The sequence below is a fragment of the Quercus suber genome, unplaced genomic scaffold (assembly GCF_002906115.3).
Source record: "Quercus suber isolate HL8 unplaced genomic scaffold, Cork oak 2.0 scaffold_10, whole genome shotgun sequence".
Lineage (NCBI taxonomy): Eukaryota > Viridiplantae > Streptophyta > Magnoliopsida > Fagales > Fagaceae > Quercus > Quercus suber.
The window spans coordinates 2,404,036-2,431,913 of record NW_027069476.1 but is presented as its reverse complement, the minus strand read 5'-3'; the positions used below and the strand labels follow the sequence as shown (position 1 = coordinate 2,431,913).

General features: G+C 35.7%; 1 protein-coding gene and 1 pseudogene across 2 annotated transcripts; one reads left to right on the top strand and one right to left on the bottom strand.

The window, feature by feature from the left end:
- The first annotated feature begins 1,163 nt into the window (after positions 1–1,163).
- Positions 1,164–15,691, top strand: LOC111995984 (transcriptional corepressor LEUNIG_HOMOLOG). Of its 2 annotated transcripts, none has more exons than XM_065777959.1 (18): positions 1,164–1,333; positions 1,767–1,856; positions 1,971–2,068; positions 2,297–2,404; positions 2,476–2,761; positions 3,101–3,176; positions 3,273–3,384; positions 6,808–6,857; positions 6,947–7,213; positions 10,862–10,933; positions 11,427–11,648; positions 11,964–12,105; positions 12,189–12,298; positions 12,777–12,926; positions 13,123–13,278; positions 13,374–13,490; positions 13,644–13,841; positions 15,061–15,691. In XM_065777959.1, the coding sequence occupies exons 2-18, from the start codon at positions 1,825–1,827 to the stop codon at positions 15,202–15,204; spliced, it is 2,340 nt and encodes a 779-aa protein (XP_065634031.1). In that variant the 5' UTR covers positions 1,164–1,333; positions 1,767–1,824; the 3' UTR covers positions 15,205–15,691. The 2 variants fall into 2 exon arrangements, with proteins under 2 accessions (XP_065634031.1, XP_065634033.1); XM_065777961.1 differs by lacking the exon at positions 1,164–1,333 and adding an exon at positions 1,384–1,462.
- Positions 15,692–18,486: 2,795 nt separating this feature from the next.
- Positions 18,487–19,804, bottom strand: LOC136069558 (glutathione S-transferase U8-like; annotated as a pseudogene).
- Positions 19,805–27,878: the final 8,074 nt, after the last annotated feature.

Genomic DNA, 27,878 nt, shown 5'->3' with positions numbered 1-27,878 from the left:
GCATCGAACTTGGAAAAAATATATATATATTTAATTTATTATACTTATACATAATACTATAAATGTGTATATTTTATTACTTATTCGGTAAAAATATTTTATTATGCCTGTGTATATGCACAAGATACAAGCTAGTAATAATAATGTGTGTGAGAAACAAAATTAGTGTTAGTACTCTCTTGAAGATAAAGTTCAAAAGAGAAATTTCTAAAAATAAAAGTTAAAAGAGAGGAGCACAATAAAATCTCACAACATTTTCATGATATATTTTTTTGAGTTGTCATAGATTATGGTTTAATATATATTTTTTAATTTTATTTTGATCTATGGTGGGTTGATACCTTAGCTTATTGTAAAAATTTTGTGAAACTTTTTTTTTGGTGTCTATAGAAGAATTAAACTTAAAATAAATTTTAATTTTTAGATGAATAACATGTGACAACCCGGCCCAGGTGATATAACAAATCATTTTTTTAAAGTCACAGTTACCACGTCAATTTTTTCATTCATCACTTAATGACAATGACTATTTTGACCCAATACCAAAAAATTAGAGACAAAACTGATACATTTAAAACATTTGTTATCATCTTGGCACATAGTCCAGTGTTTGTGACTAAAATAGTTAGCCTATTTATATTTGAGCTTTTTTTTTTAATAGACAAGATATAATTTTAATACCAAATAAGCTAATTGGAACCAACTATTATGTTTGAGATTGATTCATTTAATAGTCGAACTTCAAGTTGGGTTTGAGCTGGACTTATTTTCTATATAAACGAATATAAGCAACCATCCTTTAGTTACAAGTTTATTAACTTTATTTACCCTTTTTTTTTTTTTGGGAACAGTTCTAGTTGTAACTAGAGTTTTTGTATAGCCACAACAAAATATTGTAATATTTTTACTATAAATTTAGATATAGCTGTTAAGACTTAAAAGTTTTGTAATTTAACCGGTACGTCTCGTCAGATTCTTACGTGTTAGTTATAATGTTGCGAGATTTTGTTGGGTAGGATAACAAAGTAAACATTCAGCAAAAAACAAAAAGAAAAAGAAAGAATAACTAAGTAAAAAGTAAACAACACATGTTTGCTTTGGTTACAAGTCCGAACCTCAGGTTCGGCAATGTTACCTGATTCCTATAAAATTAGTAGTAGATACTTTTCTTTACCTCTTTCCCTTATTATTATTATTAAAAATGGTGAAAGCTGTAGCGGTTCTACTTCAACTTCATCAATGAACTTTCGTCACTTTCCCGAGAACAAATTGCCGAAATCATTATAATAATAACAGTGCACACGAATTCATTACTCTTATATCACCTCACCATGTAAGGATTTCAGATCGCAAAATTCATTACTCTGCGGAATCCACAATTTCTTATATTTTTGTTTTTTTTTTTTTTTTTGGGTTTGAATTTCTGGTTTGAAGATTTAGTAGCAAGTTAGGGTTTTATGAGGTATAGTTTTTATTTATTTATTTTTATCGTTACAGTTCAAAAGAATTTTGTGATTCAGTTAATTGGTTTTCACTCCGTTTGGTTCCCAAGAAACCACTAGAAAAGAAGTTCAATACTGAAAACCGCACACCAAAGCAAAAATGAAAAAAAAAAAAAGTTTCAGCAAAAGAATTGGCTCAAGACTAAATTGACCTGATAATAGGGTTTTAGAATTTCTTTTTTATTGTGGTTTCTTGGGAACCAAACAGGTTTGTATTATTCTGTTTTTATGAGGGATCTGATGCTAAGGATGGCTTACTTGCAGGCAGTAACAGTTATTGATTCTTCATTCCTTGGTTTTTGTGTTCCAACTTCGAAATAACATGGCACAGAGTAATTGGGAAGCGGATAAGATGTATGTACACTCTGAATTTTGTTTTAGTGGGTTCCAACTAATTTTTGCTGTGCTAAATTTACTGAATTTATGTTTTTTTTTTTTTTTTGGCTGGGTTTCCTTTTCTTGTGGTAGGCTTGATGTTTACATTCATGATTATTTGTTGAAAAGAAAATTGAATGCTTCTGCAAAAGCCTTTATGACTGAAGGGAAAGTCGCCACAGATCCAGTAGGTAAATGTTGCAAGCTTAATTCTTTTCCTATACACTTTTTTTTTTTTACTTTACATTTACATTATTGTATTTAGCCATGCTGCTTGCTAATAAATCGCAAAATTCTAGTTCAGTTTATGGTTTGCATAATTAAGGGTTTACATTCTTTTCTCGAGAAAGTAAATTATGGTTTGCTTTATTAGGGAAGAGAGTGAGATGAGTTTGTTAAGTTTTAGTTTGGATGTGCAGCAATTGATGCACCTGGAGGATTTCTCTTTGAATGGTGGTCTGTTTTTTGGGACATATTCATTGCTAGGACAAATGAGAAGCATTCCGAGCCTGCTGCTGCTTACATTGNTTGAATACAAAATGAACAAAACATGTCCAATCTTTATTTTTGTTTTATATTTTTTGTTCTCATTGAGACTAGGCTCAGCAAATTAAGGCGCAACAGCTGCAAATGCAGCAATTACAACTCATGCAGCAGCGCAATGCACAGCTGCAACGCAGGGATCCTAATCATGCTGCTCTTGGTGGTTCTATGAATGCTATTAACTCTGAAGGAATGATGGGGCAGTCATCAGCCAGTGTGTTGGCCATGAAAATGTATGAAGAACGTATGAAACACCCTCATTCAATGGATTCAGAGACATCCCCACCTATAATTGATGCAAATAGGATAGCCCTTCTCAAATCAGCAACCAATCATCCAGGGTAAATTGGCTTTAATTTCTATATATATGCATTTACCATTAAGTGATTTATACTAATCATTAATTTTTCTTTCATTTAGTTTGTCCATTATTCATATGGTTCCATATATAAAATATTTTTAAATAAAAATAAAAACCATTTAAGCGCAATAACCGCGCCAATTTTTATTTGACCCAAGGCTTTGCTACTTCTTGTTTTTAAACAAAATACATCAATCCGTAATATTAGAACCTGCTCTCCAGTCTCATTGGTTAATGATGCATGTAAGTATGATCTCTTATTTACCTATCCTTTCCATGGTTGGACTGGATCTTACGTCTTTGGTTGTTGTTTATTCAGTCAGTTGGTACAAGGGAATTCTGGGAACATGTCTGCAGCTTTGCAACAAATCCAGGCACGAAGTCCTTTGACAACTGTAATTACTTGGACCATATGCTCTGGTTGCACTTGCCATTTCTTTCTTTTTCTCCCTACAAGACCATGCTGAACGTTTTCTATATGGAGTTTGTAGGACATCAAAAGCGAGGTTAACTTGGGTGCAACTCAAAAAAGTTTGCCTATGGATCCTTCATCAATTTATGGACAAGCTATTTTTCAGTCAAAATCTGGACTAGGTGGTGCAGGTAGCATTTCCTGACCTTCCCTAACTGGAACAATTTAACCTATAACCGTATTTCATCTTTTTTAGAGTAAGGGTGGTATATGAAAAGTTGTTTTTATTGCCCCCTTCCCCCTCTTCTCTAAAGAACATAGGGGTCATGGATTATGACATCATTCGGTAATTCCTTACCAAAATTGCCTGGCTGCTGTACTTTCTATTCCAAAACAGTAAATGTAAAGACCCCAATTACACCTTTGAAAGAATGATTGATAAAACATGAATAAACCTTAACAAGATACAGAGTCTTAAGGCAATATTGTCACCAAGGCTTAATAAAATTTTTATTTCAATCAAGGACACCAAATTATATTTGGAGAAGAATATATGTCACTATTAAAGACTTAAGGGAAAGCGCTAGCCATGTCTAGGTTATTCCCTAAAATGACTAGTTTAGTTACAATTGAGACTCCTTATAGTTGTTAATGAAGTATAGATCAAACCCAATATATGCTTGATGTGGGACACGGCACACACCCACACAATACATGGTTACACACTCAGTCAATATCCAATCAATTTGGGGCATCACAATCTCCTCAACTTAAATACTTGACGTTCTTATTAGGGCCCACTTTATGGAGCATTATCTCTGAGCTCATATGGGATTACCAGGTTGGTTTTGATACCATTTGTAACATCCCAAGGAAAAACAATAGCAATAACTATGCTATACCCTAAGGGTCCGTTTGGTTTGGATGGGGTGAAACAGGGTTGGATAGAAAATAGAGAAGAGAAAAGTGGAAAGAAAATTGATTTTATGGGTGTTTGGTTGGAAAGACCGAGAAAAGGGGAGGATGGAAAATTGGTAGGGCCCCGGGTGTTTTCTCCCTGGCGCACCAAAATTCTATCTCTTCAAATTGGGGAAAAAATAGAAGGGAGAGGAATAGCTATTGTCAATGACTGAACAACCCCTCCTCTGACATGCTAGACCTACTAGTTTTTTTTTTTTTTTTTTTAATATTTTCTAGAGTGTCTTCTTCTTCTTCTTCTTCTTCTTCTTCTTCTTTTCTCTCTCTCTCTCTCTCTTACGTGCTAGACCTGCTAGTCTTTTTTTTTTTTTTGGCAATATTTTCTTGAGCCTCAAGTTCTTTGTTTTTCTTCTTTTCTTTTATGGGTTTAACTAGATGTGAATTATTATTATTATTATTTTTTGGGCTTGATTTATCTTTTTTAATGAATTTGGGTATTGCTTTTTTTTTTTTTTTTGGGTTGGTTGTTTGCCACTTTTTTTGTTTTAATTGGGCATCATTTTTATATAAGGGTCTATGAGTGAATTTATATTTTATACAAACTCATTTTTTTCATCCTCAACCAAACACAAATGAGAGAAACTAAAATTTTTTCTATCCTCTTACTTTTTCATCTCTTTAATCAAACGGACCCTAAAAGGACTGGTCTAATAACAATTGAGGCTCGTTATATGTGTTAATAAATCTCAGATCAACGCAATGTATGCTCGATGTGGGACTTAGCACACACCCACACAACACACACACAATCAATTTTGGGAATCACATCACTCATGGTAATGACATATTGCACATGGCTAGGCTAAACTATTAATGTACCCCTTGTTGGATGTTGTTATAAGATTCATGGACTATGTTTTGTGGATTTCAATCATATCACTATTTTAGATGGGATGTTATTTCATTCTAACTTCTAGCAGAAGCCTTTACCTAAAAAAATCTATGTAAGATATATTAACCTAGCCCAATTGTAACACGTTTGAAGATAAATAAAAATCTTTAGTGCTTCTTATAGTGTTCCGGTTTATGCTCCACCAACTATAATGTGCCATGTGTCTAATACATTTTTCCATTTTAAACTTTGGTTACTGTATAAGGAAAAAAAAAAAAAAAGGATGTGTGGCAAGCTGCAATTGATAGAGCATAAAGTGGAATACTAAGAGTGGGACAGAGGATTTTTGTTCATTTTGAGATAATTGGTATACCACGTCCTAATTTGTAGTTTGCATATTGTAGTAATCCTTGTTTAAGGTAATATTTGTTTAGATGTATATGTTTTGAGATTGATAGTTTGACTGAGAAAGCTGCATGCAAACATCTTGTTTCAGCATGAATGTTCATATGGTAGCTTCTATTTTAATTGTTTAACATGAATTTTTTTTAACCCATGATGGTGGGTCTGGAGAGCCCTATTCAAAGTTTCTCATATTTAAGGAAAACTATTAATGAAAGAGTGAAACATCTCTGAGTGGATAAACTATTGCATCTATCTGTGCTGGTATTAATGAAGCGCAAATATGGAGATGAGATACAAACATGACACAAAATGGATATGAAATATGAACATTTTGGGTCAAGGTCAGCCTTGGGTGGTTTTTTAACTTCCGTGGTGGTGTCTTTGGCCGCATGTGCCCAGTTTGTTGGATGGGTGGATTTGTGTGGCGGTTCTTGGTTGCTGGAGTTGGTGGTTGTTTGGTAGCAGGAGATAGAGGAAGAAGAAAAAGAAAAAGAAAATGAAAAAGAAATTGAATTTTAAAAAGAAATTTTTATTAAAATAAATCATGTGTTCTGCATGCGACAGTATTTTCCATCCACTGCGGCAACTGAAATTTGAAGGAAGGAGCAATTGGTCATTTCTCGAACATTAGGGTCTTCTAATTTTAAATTAGAAGATCAAGGAGCCAGTTTGATTTTGACCTAAAGTTCAAGAGGTGTTTTTTCCATTTTTCCCTTAACGATTTCTCACACATTTTCTGTTCATGTACACCCAAATTTTGTTTCTGGTATTGATAAAGTTTCTGAACTAGGAATTACGAGATCTTTGTATATTTCTACCCTTTTTTTAATCACCCTACTATAATTTTACTAATAAGATAAAAGAATAGAAAATATATTCAAATGGGGGAAGGGGGAGGATTTTGGAGCTTATTTTGTAGTAATGGAATACTTCGCTGCTTATTCTTTGCACTTAGAAAGGGCCTTAAACTATATTTGCAGGGCTTATATCTTCTTAGGTTCTTATGTTTTAGTTTATTTGATCCTAGAGATGAAATAATTGCTCCCATCCATATATTGGTTACAAGTTCTTTGAAGGGATTGTATCTGTTACAAATGTTTGACAAAGAAGAGACTGTGCTTTATAGGAGTTTGTGATGATGAATTGCAATCCTTAGATGCAAAGTAATATTGGTACTATGAAAGAAACCATTCATCAGAAAAGCCAATTCTTGCAAATATTGCTGGGTAAAACAAGTTTTCTTTGTCCATATTGCTTTGGGAGTATCTTCAATATTGCTCACACATGGATTAACTTTATGAATTTCTTAAGAGAAGGCTTACTTTACTGTCATTTATTTGAAATAATCATCATTTTAGTGTAAAGACTCTGTATGTAATTCTTTCCCTGATTCCTTCAGGATTGAATCAAGGAGTTACTGGTCTTCCATTAAAGGGTTGGCCTTTAACTGTAAGTTGAATATTTCTATATTCTGCACATTCTTCTCTTCTACTTAGTATGAATTTAGGCAATTCCTTGACTGTTGCCAAACTGTACAGGGAATTGAGCAACTACGGCCAAGTTTAGGTGTACAAGTACAGAAGCCTAATCTGCCAACCCAAAATCAGTTTCTTTTAGCATCACAACAACAGCAGATATTTGCACAGGCTCAGGCACAAAGCAATCTTGGAAATTCAACTAACTATGGAGATATGGATCCACGTCGATTTTGTGGGCTGCCTAGGGGTAGCTTGAGTGCAAAAGACGGTCAATCCAACAGAAATGATGGGTCTATATGCTCTCCTGTGCAATCAAGTTCACCAAAGGTTAGAATACCTTTCCAATTTCAGAAGACACTTCACAAAGATTAGCCTTCACAATGCACGTGTGCACGCACAAACACATGAGAAGGATATCTGTACAGTTGGCATTAAAATTTTTTCTTTTTAAAGTGTACCTAGGCATAATTATTATCTTTTTCGTTTTGGGATATCTTCCTTTGGGCAGTTTGCTTTCCAGCATTTTTTTTTTTTTGGGATAAGTAAGAATGATATATATAAATGAAAGGCTACTCTATGCATGAAGAACATAGAGCAAACCTAGAAAAAACAAGACAAAAACATAAAAGAAAACCAAAAAACAAAAAAATTACAAAAGAGAAAGGGAGCAAAGAAAAGAAGGGAGGGAATCACTAGACGTGAGTCCCCACGCCTGAGACCAATCAAAAAGAGTTCCACAAAAAGAAGCAAGCATCTAATCACTGGAGCTATCCAAATCCTCAAAAGTCCTCCGATTTCGTTCCTTCCAAATACACCAAAGAATGCACAACGGGACTAAGTTCCAAATCTGAGACGAATGCTTCCCCAACCAATTCCACCAACCATAGAGCAAGTCTGTAATCGATTTAGGTATAACCCAAGACAAGCCAAAAGTTACAAAGACAAAGCTCCATAATCGATAAGCCATCTCACAATGAAGAAGTAAGTGGTCAACTATCTCTCCACAATAACGACACATAATACACCAATCCACAAAAACCAATCTCCTTAATCTTAAGTTATCTCCCGTTAGGATCTTATTCCAAGCTACACACCAAACAAAAAAAGAAACTCGCCTAGGGGCTAATACTCTCCAAATAGCTTTCCAAGGAAAGACAGTTGAGGGAGAATCCCTTAATTTGTTATAAAACGACTGGATGTCAAAAACCCCATTAGACTTCAATTTCCATCTCATCCAGTCTCCAACATCCATAGGAGGAGTATTGGCTCCCAATATATGAAGAAAATGCAGCCCTTCATCTATCTCTCAATCATTAAAATCTCTAATAAAACGAACATTCCAAATTCTTCTCTCCTCCGCCCCCTGCCTTAGCAAAGAAGTTTCAACAGAAACCTCCTTATCAATGGCAATACCATACAGCCTTGGAAGAGCCAATTGAAAGGGTTGATCCCTATACCACCTATCTTGCCAAAACCTCACTCTATTCCCCAACCCAACAACTAACTAACAATTTTTGCTAAAATCCTCCCATCCCATGCGAGTACCTCTCCACAAACCACACCCATGAACTCCCCTCCCCACCTTTGAGGTCCATCCCCCCCAATCTTCCCCATATTTTGAAGTTACCACTCTCCTCCATAACCGATCCTCTTCTTTTCCAAACCGCCACAACCATTTTACTAATAAGGCCTTATTAAAGGTAGTAAGTTTCCTTATCCCCAAGCCCACCATTGGCTATAGGCGCACAAACTTTATCCCATCCTACCAAATGAATCTTGCTATCACCCCAAAGAAAATCCCTTTGCAACTTTTCAATTTTATTAGCCACATGAGTAGGAATTATGAATAACGAAAAAAAGTAAGTCGGAAGACTAGATAGCGTACTCTTGAGTAACATCAAACGACCCCCTTTAGACAAGTATAATTTCTTCCACCCAGCTAATTTCTACTCAATTTTTTCTAAGATTGGATTCCAAATCGAAGGGGAATTATGTGAAGCCCCCAACGGCATGCCAAGATACAACATAGGCAAAGTTCCAACTCTGCAGCCCAAAATTTCAGCCAGGGCATGCACATCAACAACCTCCCCTATTGGAACCATTTCACTCTTATGCACATTGACCTTCAAACTTATTACCGCCTGAAAACTAAGTAACAACAACCGAATATGAAAAATTTGCTCCACATTTGCATCACAAAAAAGGATAGTATCGTCTGCAAACAAAAGATGTGAAACACATTCCCTATCATCCCTTCTACCCTCAAGATTAAAACCACGGATCAAACCAGCTCCCTCCACTCTTCTCAACATCCTACTAAACACCTCCATCATGATCAGAAACAGCAAAGGAGATAGCGGATCACCTTGTTTTAAACCCCATGAACTACCAAAGAAATCAGTTGGAGACCCATTAATCAAAACAGAGAACTGAATTGTGGATATGCAAGTACGGATCCACTTACACCACTTCACTCCAAAACCCATCCTATTCAATAAATACAGCAAAGCCTCCCAATTCACATGATCGTAGGCTTTCTCCATATCGAGCTTACAAATGACTCCAGGGACCCTGCTCTTCCTTCGGCTATCCACACACTCATTCGCAATAAGAACTGAGTCAAGGATTTGTCTCCCACCCACAAAGCTATTCTGATTCTCATAAACAACTGATCTAAGACCACTCTCAAATGATTTGCTAAAACCTTAGTCAGGATTTTATACGCACTTCCCACCAAGCTAATAGGACGGAAATCTCTAATATTAGAGGCATCATTCTTTTTAGGATATTTTTTAAAACATTCATAATAACAAAAGGAACATGTGTAAGAATTAAAGACCTTTAAGGCTTTAACAGAAGGAGGTTTGTTGTATAGACTCGTCACCCATCAATTGTTTTTGAAGGCTTAGGAGTGTAGAAAAATACTTTCTTTGGGAATGGCTAAAATAGGCAAAATCATTTTTGGAAGTTGGAATCTAGATCTAGGCATGGTAATTTATTTCTGTCTTGTTTTTTATTTACATTTTAAATATTTCTTTATCATAATTTCAATATTTTTTAAAATTTGGCATGTTATGATATTCTTCTCTCTCTCTCTTTAAAATTTTTTATTTTTAAATATGCCACTTGATAATTATGGTAGTTCCTTAGTTATTAACTTTTTTTTTTTGGGATAAGTAACGAAAATTTTATTAATAAACGAAAAACAGCCAACCCGAGTACATTGGGAGTTATTAACTTATTAATAGGTATTTATTATGATTATGTTTTTAAATTGAACTATCTATTGATTTGGGAATATTCTAATGGACGATGTAAATATAGGAGGTTTTAGAGGAAATCTTTATAGAATTTAATCTTAATATATATATATATATATAATTTAGAATAATGAAGTGAAAAATTGTGAGGCATCAAAAGTTTATGTGACGAAATTTCATTAGGTCAACCAAAACTCAAACTACTTTCATTTTATATATACACAAGCTTTGTATGGGAAAATGGGACCAGATAGGAAATTTCCAAGCTGATCAATAATTTAATTGAGTGCATGCATGTATAAAAGGCACTTCCATCCATGTTTCTTGTTCAGATGATCATGCAAATATAGAACAGAGTGTATGTGCTCAACTTTCCCATCCAAGAAAAATAAGTATGCATTGTATGCATAAATATGCCAGCTTTCTTTCACGTGGATTGTGTGGTATTCTCAAAATTTGTTAATTGCAGACGGAACTTCCATTTAACAACTTATTAGCAGATTAATAGATCACTTAGGAAAAGATCACTTAGGAATGGCATATACATCACACATCGTATCATCAATGTTTCTGTAGGAAATTGTTAGTTTTCTCAGTGTGCAATGTCAGATAGTGATTTATTTATTTATCAAAAAAATAAAAAGATAGTGATTCAGCGAACATAGTTTTTTAAAGGCCAGTGACTTCTTTCTGAATCTTTGGTGGTTTTTAACAGATGAAAATGGGTCAGATGCAACACTCTTCATCTCAACAACAGGACCAATTGCAGCAACAACAATTGCAACAGGTTGTGCTTGGTTATCCAAATGGATGTAAAACTTAGGTACAATATATTAGATTCCTCAATTGAATTCGAACACCTGGTTGCATTGAATTTCTTGTTCTTGGAAAAGATAACTCAATTTGTGTTTTATTGATCGATGCAACCCAGTGTTTGAATTTTTTTTTTTTGATAAGTCAACCCAGTGTTTGAATTTAATTGGGGAACGTACTTCAACATCTAAGATACTATACTTAAGTTTTGCCCTTTCCAAATAACTAGATATCTTACTATTTGGGCTAATTAGTGAACTGTAAACTGTCTCACAGAAATATGCCATTACATTTCATAGGATTCCTATTGCCACATTTTCAATAAGATTTATGTTGTTTTTTCAATTTTGGATTAAGCTAATTAACATTCATTCACGGAAACATGCTTCCTATTGCCACATTTCAATTAGATGTTGTCATTTTTTTCAATTAAGCTAATTAACATTTTTTGTTTTAATAATCTGCAGAATAACAGGAAAAGAAAACAGCATTCTTCTTCTGGAGCCGCTAACAGCACTGGTACAGGAAATACTGTGGGGCCCTCACCTAGTTCTCCAGCATCAACCCACACTCCTGGTGATGGAATAACAACAGCAAGTAGCATGCAGCATGTTAACAGTGTGCCCAAAAGCTTGATGTTGTATGGTCCTGAGGGGATGGGAGGCCTTGCATCATCTTCTAATCTGCTGGTATGTCAACAGTCAGCTTATGGTTGAACATCAGCAGAAACATCATGAATTTAATTCATCAATTGTTGTTAAAGAATATGATCGATATTGCACATTGACCTGCTAATGTATTAGTAACTTATCATTTATTGTTTCCCAATATATGTATGCAACACATGGAGTCAGTTGTCTGGGGGATTTATTAAACACTCATTTAAAAATACGGACTTGTGTATTGAGTTTGTAGGGATATATCTTCCTTTTAGATGCTGTAATGTTAAAGCTAAATAGATTGGAATGTTACTATGGTTCTGAAACATCATTTCTAACTTTCAGGAAGACATGGAACGATTTGGAGATGTTAGTGCATTAGATGATAATGTGGAATCGTTGCTGTCTCACGATGGAGGTGATGGAGGGAACTTATATGGAGCATTGAAACAAAGTACTACTGAGAACCAAAAGGAGTCTTCCAAAGGTAACCCTATCATCATTTTGCATATATGAAGATCGACAATTTATTTGTTCTTCGACATACTATTTCTACAATCTCCATTTCAGGTTTCACCTTCAGTGAAGTTGGTTGCATACGGACAAGAAACAGCAAAGTTACTTGCTGTCATTTTTCATCAGACGGGAAGTTGCTAGCTAGTGCTGGACATGACAGGAAGGTATATATCCTCTTAGAGTAATGAGAAAATGCCATATTTTGAGGAATGTGTTTGTTTGTGTGGTATATCTCCTTACTAATACGTATTCATAACAATATTTAGTTGTTTAAAATTTATGTTTTCCTTCTGACCTTTTTTCACACTCAATTTAGCAACGAATTGTTTCACTCCTGTAACCTCTCTTTTTCAAGCGGGGTGGCTTGAACTACTGACCTCAGACTTTGAGGTCACATGGGAAGAACCACTTTATGCCATTAAACCAACATTGCTTTGGTTATGATGGCTACATGATTGTGCTGTGATAATGATTTTATTGTTTTAGAATTTTTTCTCTAACATTGTCGACGTAAGTGTGATGGAAATCTTTGATAATTCTTTACTTCTGAAATTTATACATTTTGTTCTCCAATCTAGTTCATTTACTTTTTTCACATCAAGACCAAGTAATTAATGGTACGTAATTTTTTGTATGTATTAGGTTGTCCTCTGGAACATGGACACCTTGCAAACAGAGAGCACTCCTGAAGAACACAAATTAGTGATTACAGATGTTCGTTTTAGGCCGAATTCATCTCAGTTGGCAACAGCTTCAGTTGACAAATCTGTGCGATTATGGGATGCAGCCAATGTTAGTGCATTCTTCCTCTTTCTAAAATCTTGGGTGTTAGTTAAATTTATGAAGTTAAGACTACCCAAGAATGATTTTCATCATTCTAGACTTTAGAGGCATTGTTTCCCTTGTGCTTCATGAGATGCATTCATTAAATTTTATATTCCTGTTTTACTATACTGCCAAGATTAACTTAATTAATATACTGTGGCAGCCAAATTACTGTGTGCAAGCATATACTGCACACAATTCAGCAGTGATGTCCCTTGATTTTCACCCTAAGAAGACTGATCTATTCTGTTTCTGTGACAATGACAATGAAATTCGCTATTGGAATATCAATCCTTTTTCCTGTACTCGTATTTCTAAGGTTGGTTCTTTCTTTCTGCTTTTAGTCTTGGTCCGTCTTTCAATTACTAAAGCTGCAATGAACTATTAATTCTAATCTTCTATTGTTTGGCATAGGGAGGTATGGCACAAGTGAGATTTCAACCAAGAATTGGACATCTATTGGCAGCAGCTTCTGATAAAGTGGTGTCCATTTTTGATGTCGAAACCGACAGGAAAACCCTCTCATTCCAGGTATGAAATGTGGTAATTGTATTTTGTTAATAATTATAGGCTGAGGTTGAGTAACTGACACAACCCTGTCTTGAAATGTTATCTGTGTTTGGCTTCCATTTTTAGCATCTGTTCTAGTAGTTTTTGTAATTAAATCCTCCACCTCATATATAGGGACACTCTGAAATGGTAAATTATATCTGCTGGGATGCAAATGGAGATTACTTGGCATCTGTGAGTCAGAATTTGGTGAAGATTTGGTCATTATCCTCAGGGGAATGCATTCAGGAGCTCGGCTCTAATGGGAATCAGTTTCATTCTTGTGTATTTCACCCAAGTTATCCAACTCTCTTGGTCATTGGAGGAATCTCGGTAATTCCTTGTACTCTTCATGGGGAAAATTTTTAGATAAGAAATAAAACTGTCACAATATTTGATGACTAGCGTCTCATATTAAGTCCTGTCCATAGTTGTGTTTTTAGACAATGCTAAGTCCTTTTTTTTCTTTTTCTTTTCTAAGAGTGACCTAGCTCAATCCCATTCTACCCTTTTTCCACCTAACAGGGAGTGATAGTTGAATTATTTGGTGGAAATATACTTGTATCCCTGTTTGACCTTCACACAACTAGCTATGAGGAGTCATTTGATCATTTGGTGGAAATATGTATTGTATAGTTTGTGTTGGATGCTACTTAATTTTTAGTTTATATCCCTAAAGATGAACTTTTGTGTTTCAAGTCTTTGGTGATGACTTGTTTTCAATTTTTTTTTTTTTTTTTTTTTTATGGGGGGGGGGGGGGTGTGTGGGGTAAAAGTAAGACCTAAGCCAGCCTTATGTGACACTCTTACTACTAAAGTTTTGAACCATTAAATCAAGCAAAAGTGATGTAAAATAGTGGGATTAATTATTTTTGTTCCTATTCAACTTTATGGCAGCTATTTGGGGGGTGTTTGAACACCCCTTGGAAATAGAATCATGCGAAACTAGTTGGATTTTTTGCATGTCATCTAATTAGTTGACATTTTTTTGGTTAAATCATTGAATTTCATGGAATCACTGTGTAGGATAAGCTATGATGGGGCCACACCTAATCCTCACCATTTTTTCATGTATTGATGAGATTGTTTATAGATCAAATCTGTTCAAATAAATATTTTTTTTTTAATTTGGATGGTGATTAATGGTGCATATAAGGGAAACAGTAGAGCATCTATTTTTTTATAGAGAAAAATCATTTAATTAATATCTTTACTTTGTTATAACATTAAAGAACCCTTAACCTATATAATATCTTAGTGTTAGAAATATTTCTTTATAATTGAAATTTGATGAGGCATGTCCTATCATAGTTTATCTAGCACACACACACACTTAATTGTCACTTGCTGGCTTACTCCTAGTCTGTAATTACTCCACTCTGAAGGATGGATTTTGTAATGGACCTCATGTTAGTGGGAATTCAAACGTTGTGTTAGCCTTCCTGTTTGCATAGCATATAGAATTTAGCTTTCAAAATTATGGTCTTGTAAAGGTTGATTTTAACGAGCTGACTTATTGCTAATTCTTGTTTTTTAAAATCATGGGCTGCAGTCTTTGGAGTTATGGAACATGGCTGAGAATAAAAGCATGACAATTGCAGCACACGAGAATATAATTTCTGCTTTGGCACAATCACCTGTCACTGGAATGGTTGCCTCTGCAAGTCATGACAACTCTGTGAAGTTATGGAAATAAATAGAGCTCTGTTATGGCAGTGTCCAATATTGTTGGAGCTCTTGGTATTTGCTTTCAATCCTCACTAATCTTGGGAAAAGAAATAGCATTGCTGTTTGGAGTCTGTTTGTAATAATTTTGTGTTACAATTTCAAATGTGGTGCTTTTTTTCCCCTTGCTTACAACAAACGGGGAAGGGGGATTCAAATGCTCCTAATATAAAGAATTGGGCAGTATCACTGAGCCACAAGGCTCTTAGTGTCGTGCTAATTAGCAATGCAAATTTTTTTTTTTTGGTGGGTAATTATGTTTCAAGGTGAAAAATGAGTAGCCTGTATAGCAAACTTGTTTGATGGAAGGTGGGAGGAAGAGTGTGTTCTTCATTCGCTAATTCAATGCCTAGGGAAGACTGTTACTAAATCTATTCAATTACATAGCTTTTTGGGCCTCTTTGCTTTGTAATTTGACCAATCACAACTGTAAGTGAGAGTGCTCTCTTTTTCGTCCTGCTTGCCTTCCCTTTTCTTCTTTGGTTTTTTTTTTCTCTCCTGCAAATCTTGTGTGATCTACTCTTCGTTGGAAAAATTGTCTCCTGCATCATTGGATATTTGGATAACCTATTAGAGCATTCACATCAATCTCAACAAACTGGTCTAAGGTTAAAAATTTAGCTAAAAGCCCACCAAAAAAAAAAAAAAAAAATCAGACTCAATAAACTAACTAAAAAAATTTAGTGATCAACAGTGATCACCACTTGTAGTGAGATAGTCTTCCTCGCTAGTCCTAAAAAAAATGTTTTTTTATTCTCAATACCCTCTCTCTCTCTCTCTCTCTCTCTCTCCACCTAACCTCAATCCCGTGGTAGATAAAACATACCCTTTAAATGGGAGACACTGGATGACTTCTTCAAATCAGTGTCTCGAACACACGAGGTCCAACAGTTTGAATCATTTCTTCCTTTTGATTTGTGAATTTTGTATCCAGTGGATGCCCACCAAAAAAAAAAAAATCTTTCATTTTGGGTTCTTAGTTAAACAAATTTAGTATTTTGATTCAGATTTTGGGGTTTCGAAATCTTATTTCAACGATTTTGGGTTTTCCATTCAACAATTTTGGTAGTGAGGAGGAGTAAGAGCTCAAATGGGGTGGTGAGATTAGGGATTTAAGGTTCAATAGAATTGGGATTTTATCTTTGACCTCTCATACGTGTGGGTAGTTGATGATTGGGTCACGTTGGACTTAATTTGAGGTGGGAAGTTGGCTTAATTTTTAGGGACAGATTTATTAGGGAATTTTTAATGGAGTGATGCTAGGACTTAAAACATTATTATTGGTGGTGCTAAAAAGTCATATTGCTATTTTTAGCACCACTAATTACAAAATTGGGGCTCCATTGGTGGAGCCAAAACCAAAGTTTTTCATAAGTCTTTCAAAGTAACGTGTGAATTAGTAATCCTTTACTTCTCTCTTACGATAGTTACAAGTTTTTTTGTTAAGTCTTTCAAAGTAATGTGTAATTTAGAAATCCTCTATTTCTCTCTTAGTATTTTACTTTTTGCTCAATTAATTGCAATATAATATATATTTAATTTTAAGCTTTCATTACTTTAAAAGAAAAAAAAAAGGGACATTGGTAACTAGTCTATGATATTGTGAATCTATTCATGCCATGCATTAGTGATGCTACTTCGGTGGATATTTTGTTTTTTGTTTTTTTTTTTTTTTTTTTTTTTTTTTTACAAAAAGTAAGAGAGAGGATTTGAACCCAAATTATCTTTATTAGAAGAATTAAGTAAACCATTAAACTGTAAAGCTCTTGATGGTGGCTTCTTTATTAATTAATGTATAATTCTAATTGCATATTTACGAGTAAGTTTTCTTAATGAGACTAGAGTACTATAAGGATGTTTAAACTAGTTAATACGTTCTTGTATTAAGAGTCTAGGTATATTGATTAATTTTATATATTTGGTTAGCGGTAACTTCTTTAAACATTTTTTCTAACTATAGTTGTATTTTTATTTTTATTTTTAAACAAATGTAAACATATGTAAATCCGCCTTTGATTTATCTGGTTTGTACTTAAGCAGGCGCTGCCCTGTAAATACCTTGGTTCCTTTTTACTCAAAAAAAAAAAAAAAAAAATCTGATGAAATATTGACGATAGGGAAAAGTTTAATATGCGATGTTGACAGAACAACCAAGAGTAGGGGTGTGCATGGATGGGGTAGGTCGGGTTGAGAGGATTTTTTGACCCAACTCACCATGGTGGGTAAAAAAAATTCAACCCAACCCAACCCCTCACATAAGTCCAACCCAACCCACATAGGTCGGATTGAGTCGGGTTGAACCCATGAGTTTGACAAATTTTTATTATTATTATTATTAAATATATTATTATTGGTATATATATATATATATATATATATATATTATGTAAGCACTTATAATAAGCACTTATAGTATATAATATATTATTAGTATATTATCCCTTAAATATATTATTATTAGTATATATTAAATTTATAGATGATTTTTAAAAAAATTATTAAATAAAATATATTTAAATATATATTAAATATGGGTGGGTCAGGTCGGGTTTGGCGGGTTCGTAATTTTATGACCCACACTCAACCCGACCTGCTATAAAAAAAAATTTTGTGACCCAACCCAACCACCAAGCCTTAAAAACCGACCAACCTGTCGGGTCGGGTTTGGCGAGTCGGTGAGTTTTCCGCACACCCCTAACCAAGAGTGGAGAAAACTTCATACAAAAACTGCAACAGGGTAAGCAAAGTACAGGGCTCAANTGACCCAACTCACCATGGTGGGTAAAAAAAATTCAACCCAACCCAACCCCTCACATAAGTCCAACCCAACCCACATAGGTCGGATTGAGTCGGGTTGAACCCATGAGTTTGACAAATTTTTATTATTATTATTATTAAATATATTATTATTGGTATATATATATATATATATATATATATATTATGTAAGCACTTATATAAGCACTTATAGTATATAATATTATTATTAGTATATTATCCCTTAAATATATTATTAAGTATATATTAAATTTATAGATGATTTTTAAAAAATTATTAAATAAAATATATTTTTATATATATTAAATATGGTTGGGTCAGGTCGGGTTTGGCGGGTTCGTAATTTTATGACCCACACTAACCGACCTGCTATAAAAAAAAATTTTGTGACCCAACCCAACCCACCAAGCCTTAAAAACCGACCCAACCTGTCGGGTCGGGTTTGGCGAGTCGGTGAGTTTTCCGCACACCCCTAACCAAGAGTGGAGAAAACTTCATACAAAAACTGCAACAGGGTAAGCAAAGTACAGGGCTCAAACAAACTCTTTCTACAACAGTCTGCAGACAAATCACAAGAAATTGCAAAGTACATAAGAACCCAATTGATGACAAAGTGGTCAAGTATTATGCAGTAATAATGCACCAATTGTGAGTGGCGGGTATAAGTTCATCTATTTGGAAGCATTAACCATCCCAAAGCGTTTTCGCATATAGGCAACATGTTTGTCTCTAGGAGGTAGATTTTCCTTGATGGCGCTCACACTTACAAACTCTTAGCCCAATTGAAAAGTTTGGGAAATTTCTCCTTTGTCAACAACTCTGATACCCCTGACGCTTCTTCAAAAATTCCAAACCAGTAGCCTATCATGTTAGCAGCAATGTCTAGCAGTCCAATAGTCTCTCACCAAAAAACCTCTTTCCCTTGAGCTCATTTTCTAGAAATTGTAGAAGCTTAGATAACTCTTCCGCAGCCTTCTCGCGCTCTTTCTGATCTTCACCCCAGCAAGCTTTAAGTATTGCAGGCAAGCACTAAAAAACAGAAAGAGAGAGAACTCAAATTTTAGCAGTCTATTTTTCTAGGTTAAAAAATTGCATGCTTATACAAAAAAAAAAAAAAAAAAAAAGAAAAAAAAAAGATAGATAATCAGTCAATACATGGCTTATCATTAAAGCCTTTAGGTGCGTTATTAGAACAGTGGCTAAATAATTAAATTAATCATTTTTTAATAATTTAAACTTTTTAGAATAATTGGTAATATATCAGAGTAACAATGCAAATCAAATAGTCATGAGATTTAACTCTGTTTACACCATTCCTTCTATATCAAATAAAATAAAAAACTCACATCTTAGGCCCACATGAGAGGAGTATTAAAGCAACCACACCAAAAAAAAAAATTGGCGCAAATACAATTTTAGTCCAGTAAAGAAGTAAAGAAAATACATTGTTTGTTACAAATTTACAATTGAAAGAAAGCTTTACCTTTTCGTCTATGAACTTGGCCCAGAATCGTGTATTGGATCTCTCATAAGGATGTTTGGGCAAGATTCCAAGTCTCATCAATGTATTCGAGAATAACAAGTGACTCGGCCACAGGCTTTCCATTGTGTACAAGCACGGGAATCTTTTTGTGAACTGGGTTGTATTTGAGAAGGGAAGGGCTCTTGTTAGTTAGATCTTCTTCAATGTATTTTTACTCTATTCCTTTCAGCTTCAAAGCCATCTCTACTCTGCGGCCATAAATGCTGGGCCACGTACTAGACAGCAATACTTCTTCTTCAGCGACAGCCATAATAACACTCTTTGTTCCTGCAGTTTACACAGTTTGTCTCTACCTTCTGGGTCTGATGCCCTTTTATAGAGCCTATGCATGATTTTTATATTTCCCTTAATTTAAAGAGGAAAAACCCAACTTTTATTTCGTCCATTAGTTTGAATCTTGATGCTAACATAGGACGTGGTTAAATTAATTAGAAAGTGTCAAATTTTCCCTTTTCGCCAAGCAGTTGTGCTTGAATGTCAAATCCAGGCCATAGCTCATTGATGATCTCAGCAATGGCTGAGCTGAAGGATGACCTCAGCCAGAAACAGAATATATATATGGGGTGGTGGGCTACTGTAGTTCCCTTCCCCTCATATTCTTTTTTCATGTATTCATGAGATTGTTTATAGATCATATCTGTTCAAATAAATACATTTTTTTTTTTATTTGGATGTTGATTAATGGTGCATATAAGGGAAAAAGTAGAGCATCTATTTTTCTATAGAGAAAAATCATTTAATTAATATCTTTACTTTGTTATAACATTAAAGAACCCTTAACCTATATAATATCGTAATGTTTGAAATATTTCTTTATAGTTGAAATTTGATGAGGCATTGTCCTATCATAGTTTATCTAGAACACACACACACTTAATTGTCACTTGCTAGCTTACTCCTAGTCTGTAATTACTCCACTCTGAAGGATGGATTCTGTAATGGACCTCATGTTAGTGGGAATTCAAACGTTGTGTTAGCCTTCTTGTTTGCTTGTTTTTACAATGGAACATTATTTTAGCCTTCTAGTTTTGTCAATACATACATAGCATATAGAATTTAGCTTTCAAAATTATGGTCTTGTAAAGGTTGATTTTAATGAGCTGACTTATTGCTAATTGTTGTTTTTCACATCATGGGCTGCAGTCTCTGGAGTTATGGAACATGGCTGAGAATAAAAGCATGACAATTGCAGCACAAGCGCATGACAATTGCAGCACAAGCGCATGACAATATAATTTCTGCTTTGGCACAATCACCTGTCACTGGAATGGTTGCCTCTGCAAGCCATGACAACTCTATGAAGTTATGGAAATAAATAGAGCTCTGTTATGGCAGTGTCCAATATTTTTGGAGCTCTTGGCATTTGCTTTCAATCCTCACTGATCTTGGGAAAAGAAATAGCATGCTGTTTGGAGTCTGTTTGTAATAATTGTGTGTTACAAATTCAAATGTGGTGCTTTTTTTTTCCCCTTGCTTACAACAAATGGGGAAGAGGGATTCAAATGCTCCTAATATAAAGAATTGGGCAGTATCACTGAGTCACAAGGCTATTAGTGTCATGTGCTAATTAGCAATGTAAATTTTTTTTTTTTTTTTTTTTTTATTCTATTATTCCGAGATTTGAACCCCTCCAGATGGCTTCCACAACATTCTCATATTTTTCCTTAGTGCATCCAAACTACACACCTGGACGTACAGATCTTCATAACAAGACAGTTTCTCCCTATGGCCTTGCTGCGTTAGTGCAGTTGCTGCCCAGTTCAATACCTTCGTCCTCCTCCTCTGTAAAAGACAACTTGCTCCACAACTTCTCAAGGTCTTCGGCCATAGTTGGCACTAGTTAGCTAAGAACACTAAGATCTCTTAATTTACTCCGATAACTAAAGGAAAAGAAAAACGACTCACTATCACAGACTGGAGGTCACGAAAACTCCTGTAAGTAAGCTACAGGACTTCACTGCTACCACATGCATTAGCATGAGAGCACCAGATAGAGAGAACCCAGATCCAAAGAGAGAATGGATTTAGTTTGAAAGTCTTGAAAGGAAAGCCACCACATACCTTCTAAATTGGGAGACGCAGTGGATGGCTTCTTCAAATCAATGTCTCAAACACATGAGGTCCAAGAGTTTNGGTGGGTAATTATGTTTCATGTGAAAAATGAGTAGCCTGTATAGCAAATTTGTTTGATGGAAGTGGGAGGAAGAGTGTGCTCATTCATCAATGCCTAGGAAAGACTGTTACTAAATCTATTCAATTCCATAGCTTTTTGGCCTCTTTGCTTTGTAATTTGATCAGTCACAACTGTAAGTGAGAGTGCTCTCTTTTGCGTCCTGCTTTCCTCCCTTTTCTTATTTGTTCTTTTCGTTTTTGTCCTTCAAATCTTGTGTGATCTCCTCTTCGATTGAGAATTGTCTCCTGCATCATTGGATATTTGGATAACCTATTAGGGCATTCACATCAATCTCAACAAACTGGTCTAAGGTTAAAAATATAGCTAAAACTCACCCAAAAATAAAAATAAAAAAAATAAACCCACACAACAGACTCAATAGACTATACTAAAAATTTAGCGATCAACGGTGATCACCACTTGTATGAGATAGTATTCCTCGCTAGTCCTAAAAAAATGTTTTTTTATTCTCAAAACTTTCTCCTTGCTAGCTCTCTCTCTCTCTCTCTCTCTCTCTCTCTCTCTCTCTCTCTCTCTCTCTCTCCTCCTCTCTCTCTCGTGGTAGATAAAACATACCTTCTAAATTTTTTTTTTTTTTTTTTTTTTTGAGAAAGAACTTGTTCATTCATAAATCAACAGAAACGTTTGTCATGCAGTACAAGACTATGGCATCACTATGGATGTCGTCTAGCCAAAACTGGGGGAATGGTTAGTCTGGCTAGTTTAGCTAATTTATCAGCTACACTGTTCCTTTCCGTCTTACATGTGAGAAAACCACAGTTTGAAACCCAGTCACCAGGTGCCGAGAGTCCTCTATCAGGTGGCCAAAGGGGGCCAAACACTCCTCGTTTGAGTTGAGGGAGTTTATAATTATTTCAGAATCTCCTTCAAAAACCACTGTTTGTAGATTGAGTTCCCTCGCATACAAGATCGCCCTTCTACATGCTAGTGCCTCCACGTCTTCAACAGAAGGAGGTAAGGTAATCGTTCTGAAAGTGCTCCAATAACATTGCCCTCATGGTCCCTGAGGACTACACCTATACCTGCTGCGCTAGGTCCTGGAAAATGGCACCATCAAAGTTGGCTTTAAAACCAAGAATTGGGAGGTGGGGACCAATGACTGGTGTTGGAGGCTGGAGTGATACCAGGGGCATATCCTGGACTTGGTGGAACTCCTGAAGCCTTTCAATGGCATCCGAGTGAATCTGAGAAATGGGCAGCGATGGTGAACCAGTCCGGGTCGAATTTCTCTTGAACCAAATACTCCAAGCAATAACTGCAAATCTTCCGCCAATTGATTGTCCAACATGTAAGAATTCCAAAAGAGAGTCTGAAAATTGACGAATTTTCCGAGATAGAGCCTGCATAATTCCTCTTTCCACCAAATTCTCAAACACATGAGGTCCAAGAGTTTGAATCATTTCTTCCTTTTGATTTGTGTATTTTGTATCCAGTGGATGGCCACAATAAATAAAAAAATTCTTTCATTTTGGGTTCTTAGTTAAACGAGTTTAGTATTTCGATTCGGATTTTGGGGTTTTGGGTCTTATTTCAACGATTTTGCGTTTTCCATTCAACTTTTGGTAGTGAGGAGTATGAGCTCAAATGGGGTGGTGGGATTAGGGATTTAATTGTATAAAATTGGGATTTGGACAAAACTTATGTACAATATCTTAGGTGTTGTTCTTTAAGTTCTCCTCTTAAGATTTTGTCATGTGGTTACTTAACTTAAAAAATACACTTCTATTCATTAAAAAAAAAAAGTCACATGGCAAAATCTTAAGAAAGGAACATAAGGAATAGCACTTAAGTACTGTACCTAAGTCTTACTCTTAGGATTTTATTTCTGACCTCCTATATGTGTGGGTAGTTGATGATTGGGTCACATTGGACTCAATTTGAGGTGGGAAGTTGACTGGGCATGGGGCTTATGACATGTAGGATTAGTTAATTATTATTTTAATAAAGAAGCTTGACAGGATGTCACTCCGTTTGCCACATATGAATTTCTAGTTATTGAGACCAAAGTAGAAATGGTTTTCAATATTTAGGGACTAAAGTAAGTGCGTCTAAAAAGTAGGGACCAAAACAAGAATTGGCCCAAAATATAAGGACCAAAAGTGTTTTTTCCAATTTTAAAAGTTTTGTGACCAAAATGGAATTTCATGCAAAGTTTAGTACAAAAAATAATATAAAAAATGTTCAATTTTATTAACAGACCTTGAGGTTTGGGTTAATGCAAACCAAATCCAAAACATTTCAAAATTGACCAATTTGGTCCTTAAAAGACAACTTGTCCCTAAACGGACCAAACATCATTCCTAATTCTCTCTTCTCTCTCGTCTGCCTCTCTCTCTCTCTCTCTCTCAAACCTTCTCTTCTCTCTTCTTTGTCCCTCTCTTTCTCTCTTTCAAATCGAACCCTGGCCAATGATACACCCATAAAAACCTCTAAAAACCCTCAAACAATCCGAGAGTACCAGAAAAACGAGCACAACTTTAACCCATAAATACCCAACCCTTTCTGAATTTGTAAAATCATTACCAAAATCCCACAATGGCCCTCCCTGAAAATGCTACAAAAAAGCACAAAAAATATATCTTTCAAAACTAGGAAATCTCTTTGTAAACCACCATTAAAATCTTTTGAAAAACCCAACAGAGACCCCAAAAATCCCAGCCAAACAATACACAGAAAATCAACACAAATAGAACCGAAGATGACCATTGTAAACCTCAAAAGAGAAAATAGAAAAATCCATGTCATACCCCGAGATTAGCGTCATAATCCTGTAAAGAACACTGCCCAAATCTGAAATGCATAGCCCATGCCACGATCCATGACGCCGCCACAAAGACAACGAGAGAGTCCGTTGATAGTGAGATTCAAATCTAAGCACCACCACCACCACCGTGTGGGTTCCGATGTGAGATAGAGAGAGGGATGAGAGTTAGTTGATGGTGTTATTAGCTTACGTGGTGGTGTTGCTAATGGTAGTTTCTCTGGTGGCCAATGTTTGGTTAGAGAGAGAGAGAGAGAGAGAATATATAATAAGTAAGAGCATTTGCATCTGGAGACATAACAAAACATCTATTTTACATTCTCAAAATTTACTTTATCTATTTTAATATTGCATTTCACAACTCACCCAACATCTCAAATTCTATTTTTACATACAACCCATTAAAATAATTTAAACTAAACCATCAAATAATATAAACAACTCTCTTCTTAATCTTCTCTCCCATCTTTCTTCCTCTTTCTCCATCAAACCAACACAGCCCGCAATCACCACTAAATCCAGCAATCCCACCACTGCCATTAACCACCTACCATTGAAACTCAGCCTAACTACCAAAAGCAAGCCATCAACACCCCCATTGCAGCACCACCAAATCGGGAAAAAAAAAAAAAAAAAAAAAAAACTCCACCGAACCACCCAATGAACCAACCATCGAATCACAACAACCAACAAAACCGCCAGTTACCACCACCACAACATTGTTGCTCTATAAACCCTGAAAAATCAACAAAACTTCCACCCACCACTACTAAACACTCCAAGATCCATATCCACCATCGCATCACACCTACCACCGCCAATCACCCACCATCGTCAATCACCCACCACAGCCACAAGAACACACATCAAAATCCCAAAATCCATTTTTTGAAACAAACCCCAAAACCTGGAACAAAAATCTCTTCTTTCTTAAACCCTTAAACCCAAAAATCTCTAATCCTCAAACCTAAGCAAACCTAAAAGCATAAATGATAAAAAAAAAGGGGGGGGGTGGATTTTGAATCAAACAATAAAATAAAAATAAAATATTGAGAGGGAGAGGAGAAAGATCTGCGGCCACCAATGGTGGGTTCCCTATTATGCACCATTGCCAGTATTGGTGGTCATAGGTTTAACTCTCGTGGCTAAGAGAGAGAGAGAGAGAGAAAGAGAGAGAGAGAGAGAGATATGGTGAGAATAGAGGGAGACTCACTACCGTGATAGTAGAGAAAAAAGGACTGCGAGGCATGATTGAAGAGAGAAAAAGATGAAATATTTTTAATAAAATAATATAATATATTTTGTTTTGCATTTATTGCTATAGTATGTTGTATATTTGATAACTCACTGTTCATTGTAAAAAAAATAGCAATACATACCTAGGAAAACATGATTTTGGGTGCATTGGATGGTGTTGATGGTCATTTTGGAAATCAAATGAGAAAGGAGCCCAACAACACAAGTAGAAAAGGAGTTGGTAAACAGGCGGCAGATATAATGGGTCACAGGTCCATGAAATAAACAAATGGGTCTTGAGGAAGCAAATGAGTTTAAAGGAGCTTGAAAAGAGAGAAATAGTAAACTCATGGGCAGTATATGATATAGAAAAGTGAAAATGGGCCACGGCAAGCCCGAAGTAATGCAAGCAAAGAAAGTAAGGGGTTGATGGCAAGCCCATGAACCCCAAGGATGAGGACAATGTAATTGGGTTGAGGAAGCCCAATGAAGTTAGTAAAAGCCCATGGAAACAGAGAGTTAGGAAATAGGCCAAGAATGCTCAAGAGAAAACAAATGGGACGCAGGAGCCCATAAGTAATGTGATGAAAAACCAATGGCCATACTGAGTCACTGGAAAAGAATAAACGGCAGGCTCAAAGAGGTCTAGCAGGATTGAATCAAATAAATGTCACAATAAGAATAACAGAGTGACATGGCAGAAAATGATAGCAGTCAAAGGGGTGGACTGAAAGAAGGCAAAGCCCAACATCAAACAAAGTCCAGCACCTAAGGGGAGCTAGAAATCATAAAGCAACCCACATAAAAGGTCAAGGAAGGAGGGCAGATTGTGCAAGCAAGTCTCCCGATTGTGTCTAACACATAAGCAGCAGGCAAATTTTAGACATACATGAAAGGGAGGCACGCGCAAGGCCCAGACACCACTAGCCTGTACCCAGCCAATATGGGACATTGTGGGGTCATGGGTCAGAAGTAAGAGAGCATGGTTTGGCGGTGGGGAGAGGGGAAAACTTATTCTGCGGTTCCTGCTTAAGCTCTTTTGGGGGATACATCCTGCTGGGATGACATACCACCAAAAAGAAGCAAGGTTGAGTTGGAACCATTAGGTGCATGCCATGAGGGATAAAGAGAGAGAGAGAGAGTACCCACACCGTGGCAGGAATGGGTGTCATGGCATACTAATAAATAAAATAGTTTTCATTTGTCTGAAAATGGGAGAATGACACACTGATAGTCCAGTGGTGGTCGACAAGTACACCCAGACCAGACAAAGGTGGTTAAGGGCTAAAATAGTAAAATCTAGTCACGGCAGACACTATAAAGGGAGACCCTTACCGTGCCCAGAGAAGGGAGAATCATGGCAACAAGCACTTTTAAAGAAAACCAGAAAATAGAAAACAAGTGTGGAGGAAAGAAAGATAGGAGAAAAATTAAATAAAAAGGAAAAAACAGAGAGTTAGATCAGTAGGCATGTACCAATAGGTTGATTCCCTCTCTCCCTCTTAAAGTCCTGTTCTTTGCCAAAAGCAAAAGGGTTCTTTTGAGCATCAACCATTCAGGTTCGTTTCCCTCAAAATGAGTAATTTCCACAGCAGGATTTCCTTGGGAGATTATTCATGTTGAAAAGGGACGTTCTTCCCTCTCTAGCTTTGGTCCTGCAAAATAGATTCAATTTGACTTCTTTCTTTCTTTTTGATTAACCCATACACTACTCATTTATTCCTCCTACTTTCTTTATAAAAGTAATTGTTGTTAAAACTATGATTATCTTTCTTAATTAGAGATTATCTATTCACTTTGATTAAAAAGTCAAAGTACTCTCTTTGTTGTTTTGTTATTATCATATTTGCTTACCATGACTTATCTAGAATAGTTCTGCCTAGGGGTGTTTGTGGTGTGGTACGGTGCGGTTTTGGGCCATTTTTAGCACCGCACTTTGCGGTGCGGTTTAGCTAAAATCATTTGCGGTGCAGTTTAGCTAAAATCATAATTGCACTGCACTGCACCTTGTTTTTGCGGTCACATGTGCGGTGCGATGCGGCGTGGTGCAGTTTAGAGTTTAGAGTTTAGCCAAAACCATAACCGCACCTTATCTCATTTTTGCAGTCACAAGTGCGATACTATGTATAAGAT

Excerpts from the sequence above, each read along its gene's own strand:
- LOC111995984 (XM_065777959.1), top strand. The coding sequence starts at position 1,825 with ATGGCACAGAGTAATTGGGAAGCGGATAAGAT. Across the intron at positions 1,857-1,970 it reads AATTGGGAAGCGGATAAGAT|GCTTGATGTTTACATTCATG; the intron begins GTATGTACACTC and ends TTCTTGTGGTAG. Across the intron at positions 11,649-11,963 it reads CATCATCTTCTAATCTGCTG|GAAGACATGGAACGATTTGG; the intron begins GTATGTCAACAG and ends TCTAACTTTCAG.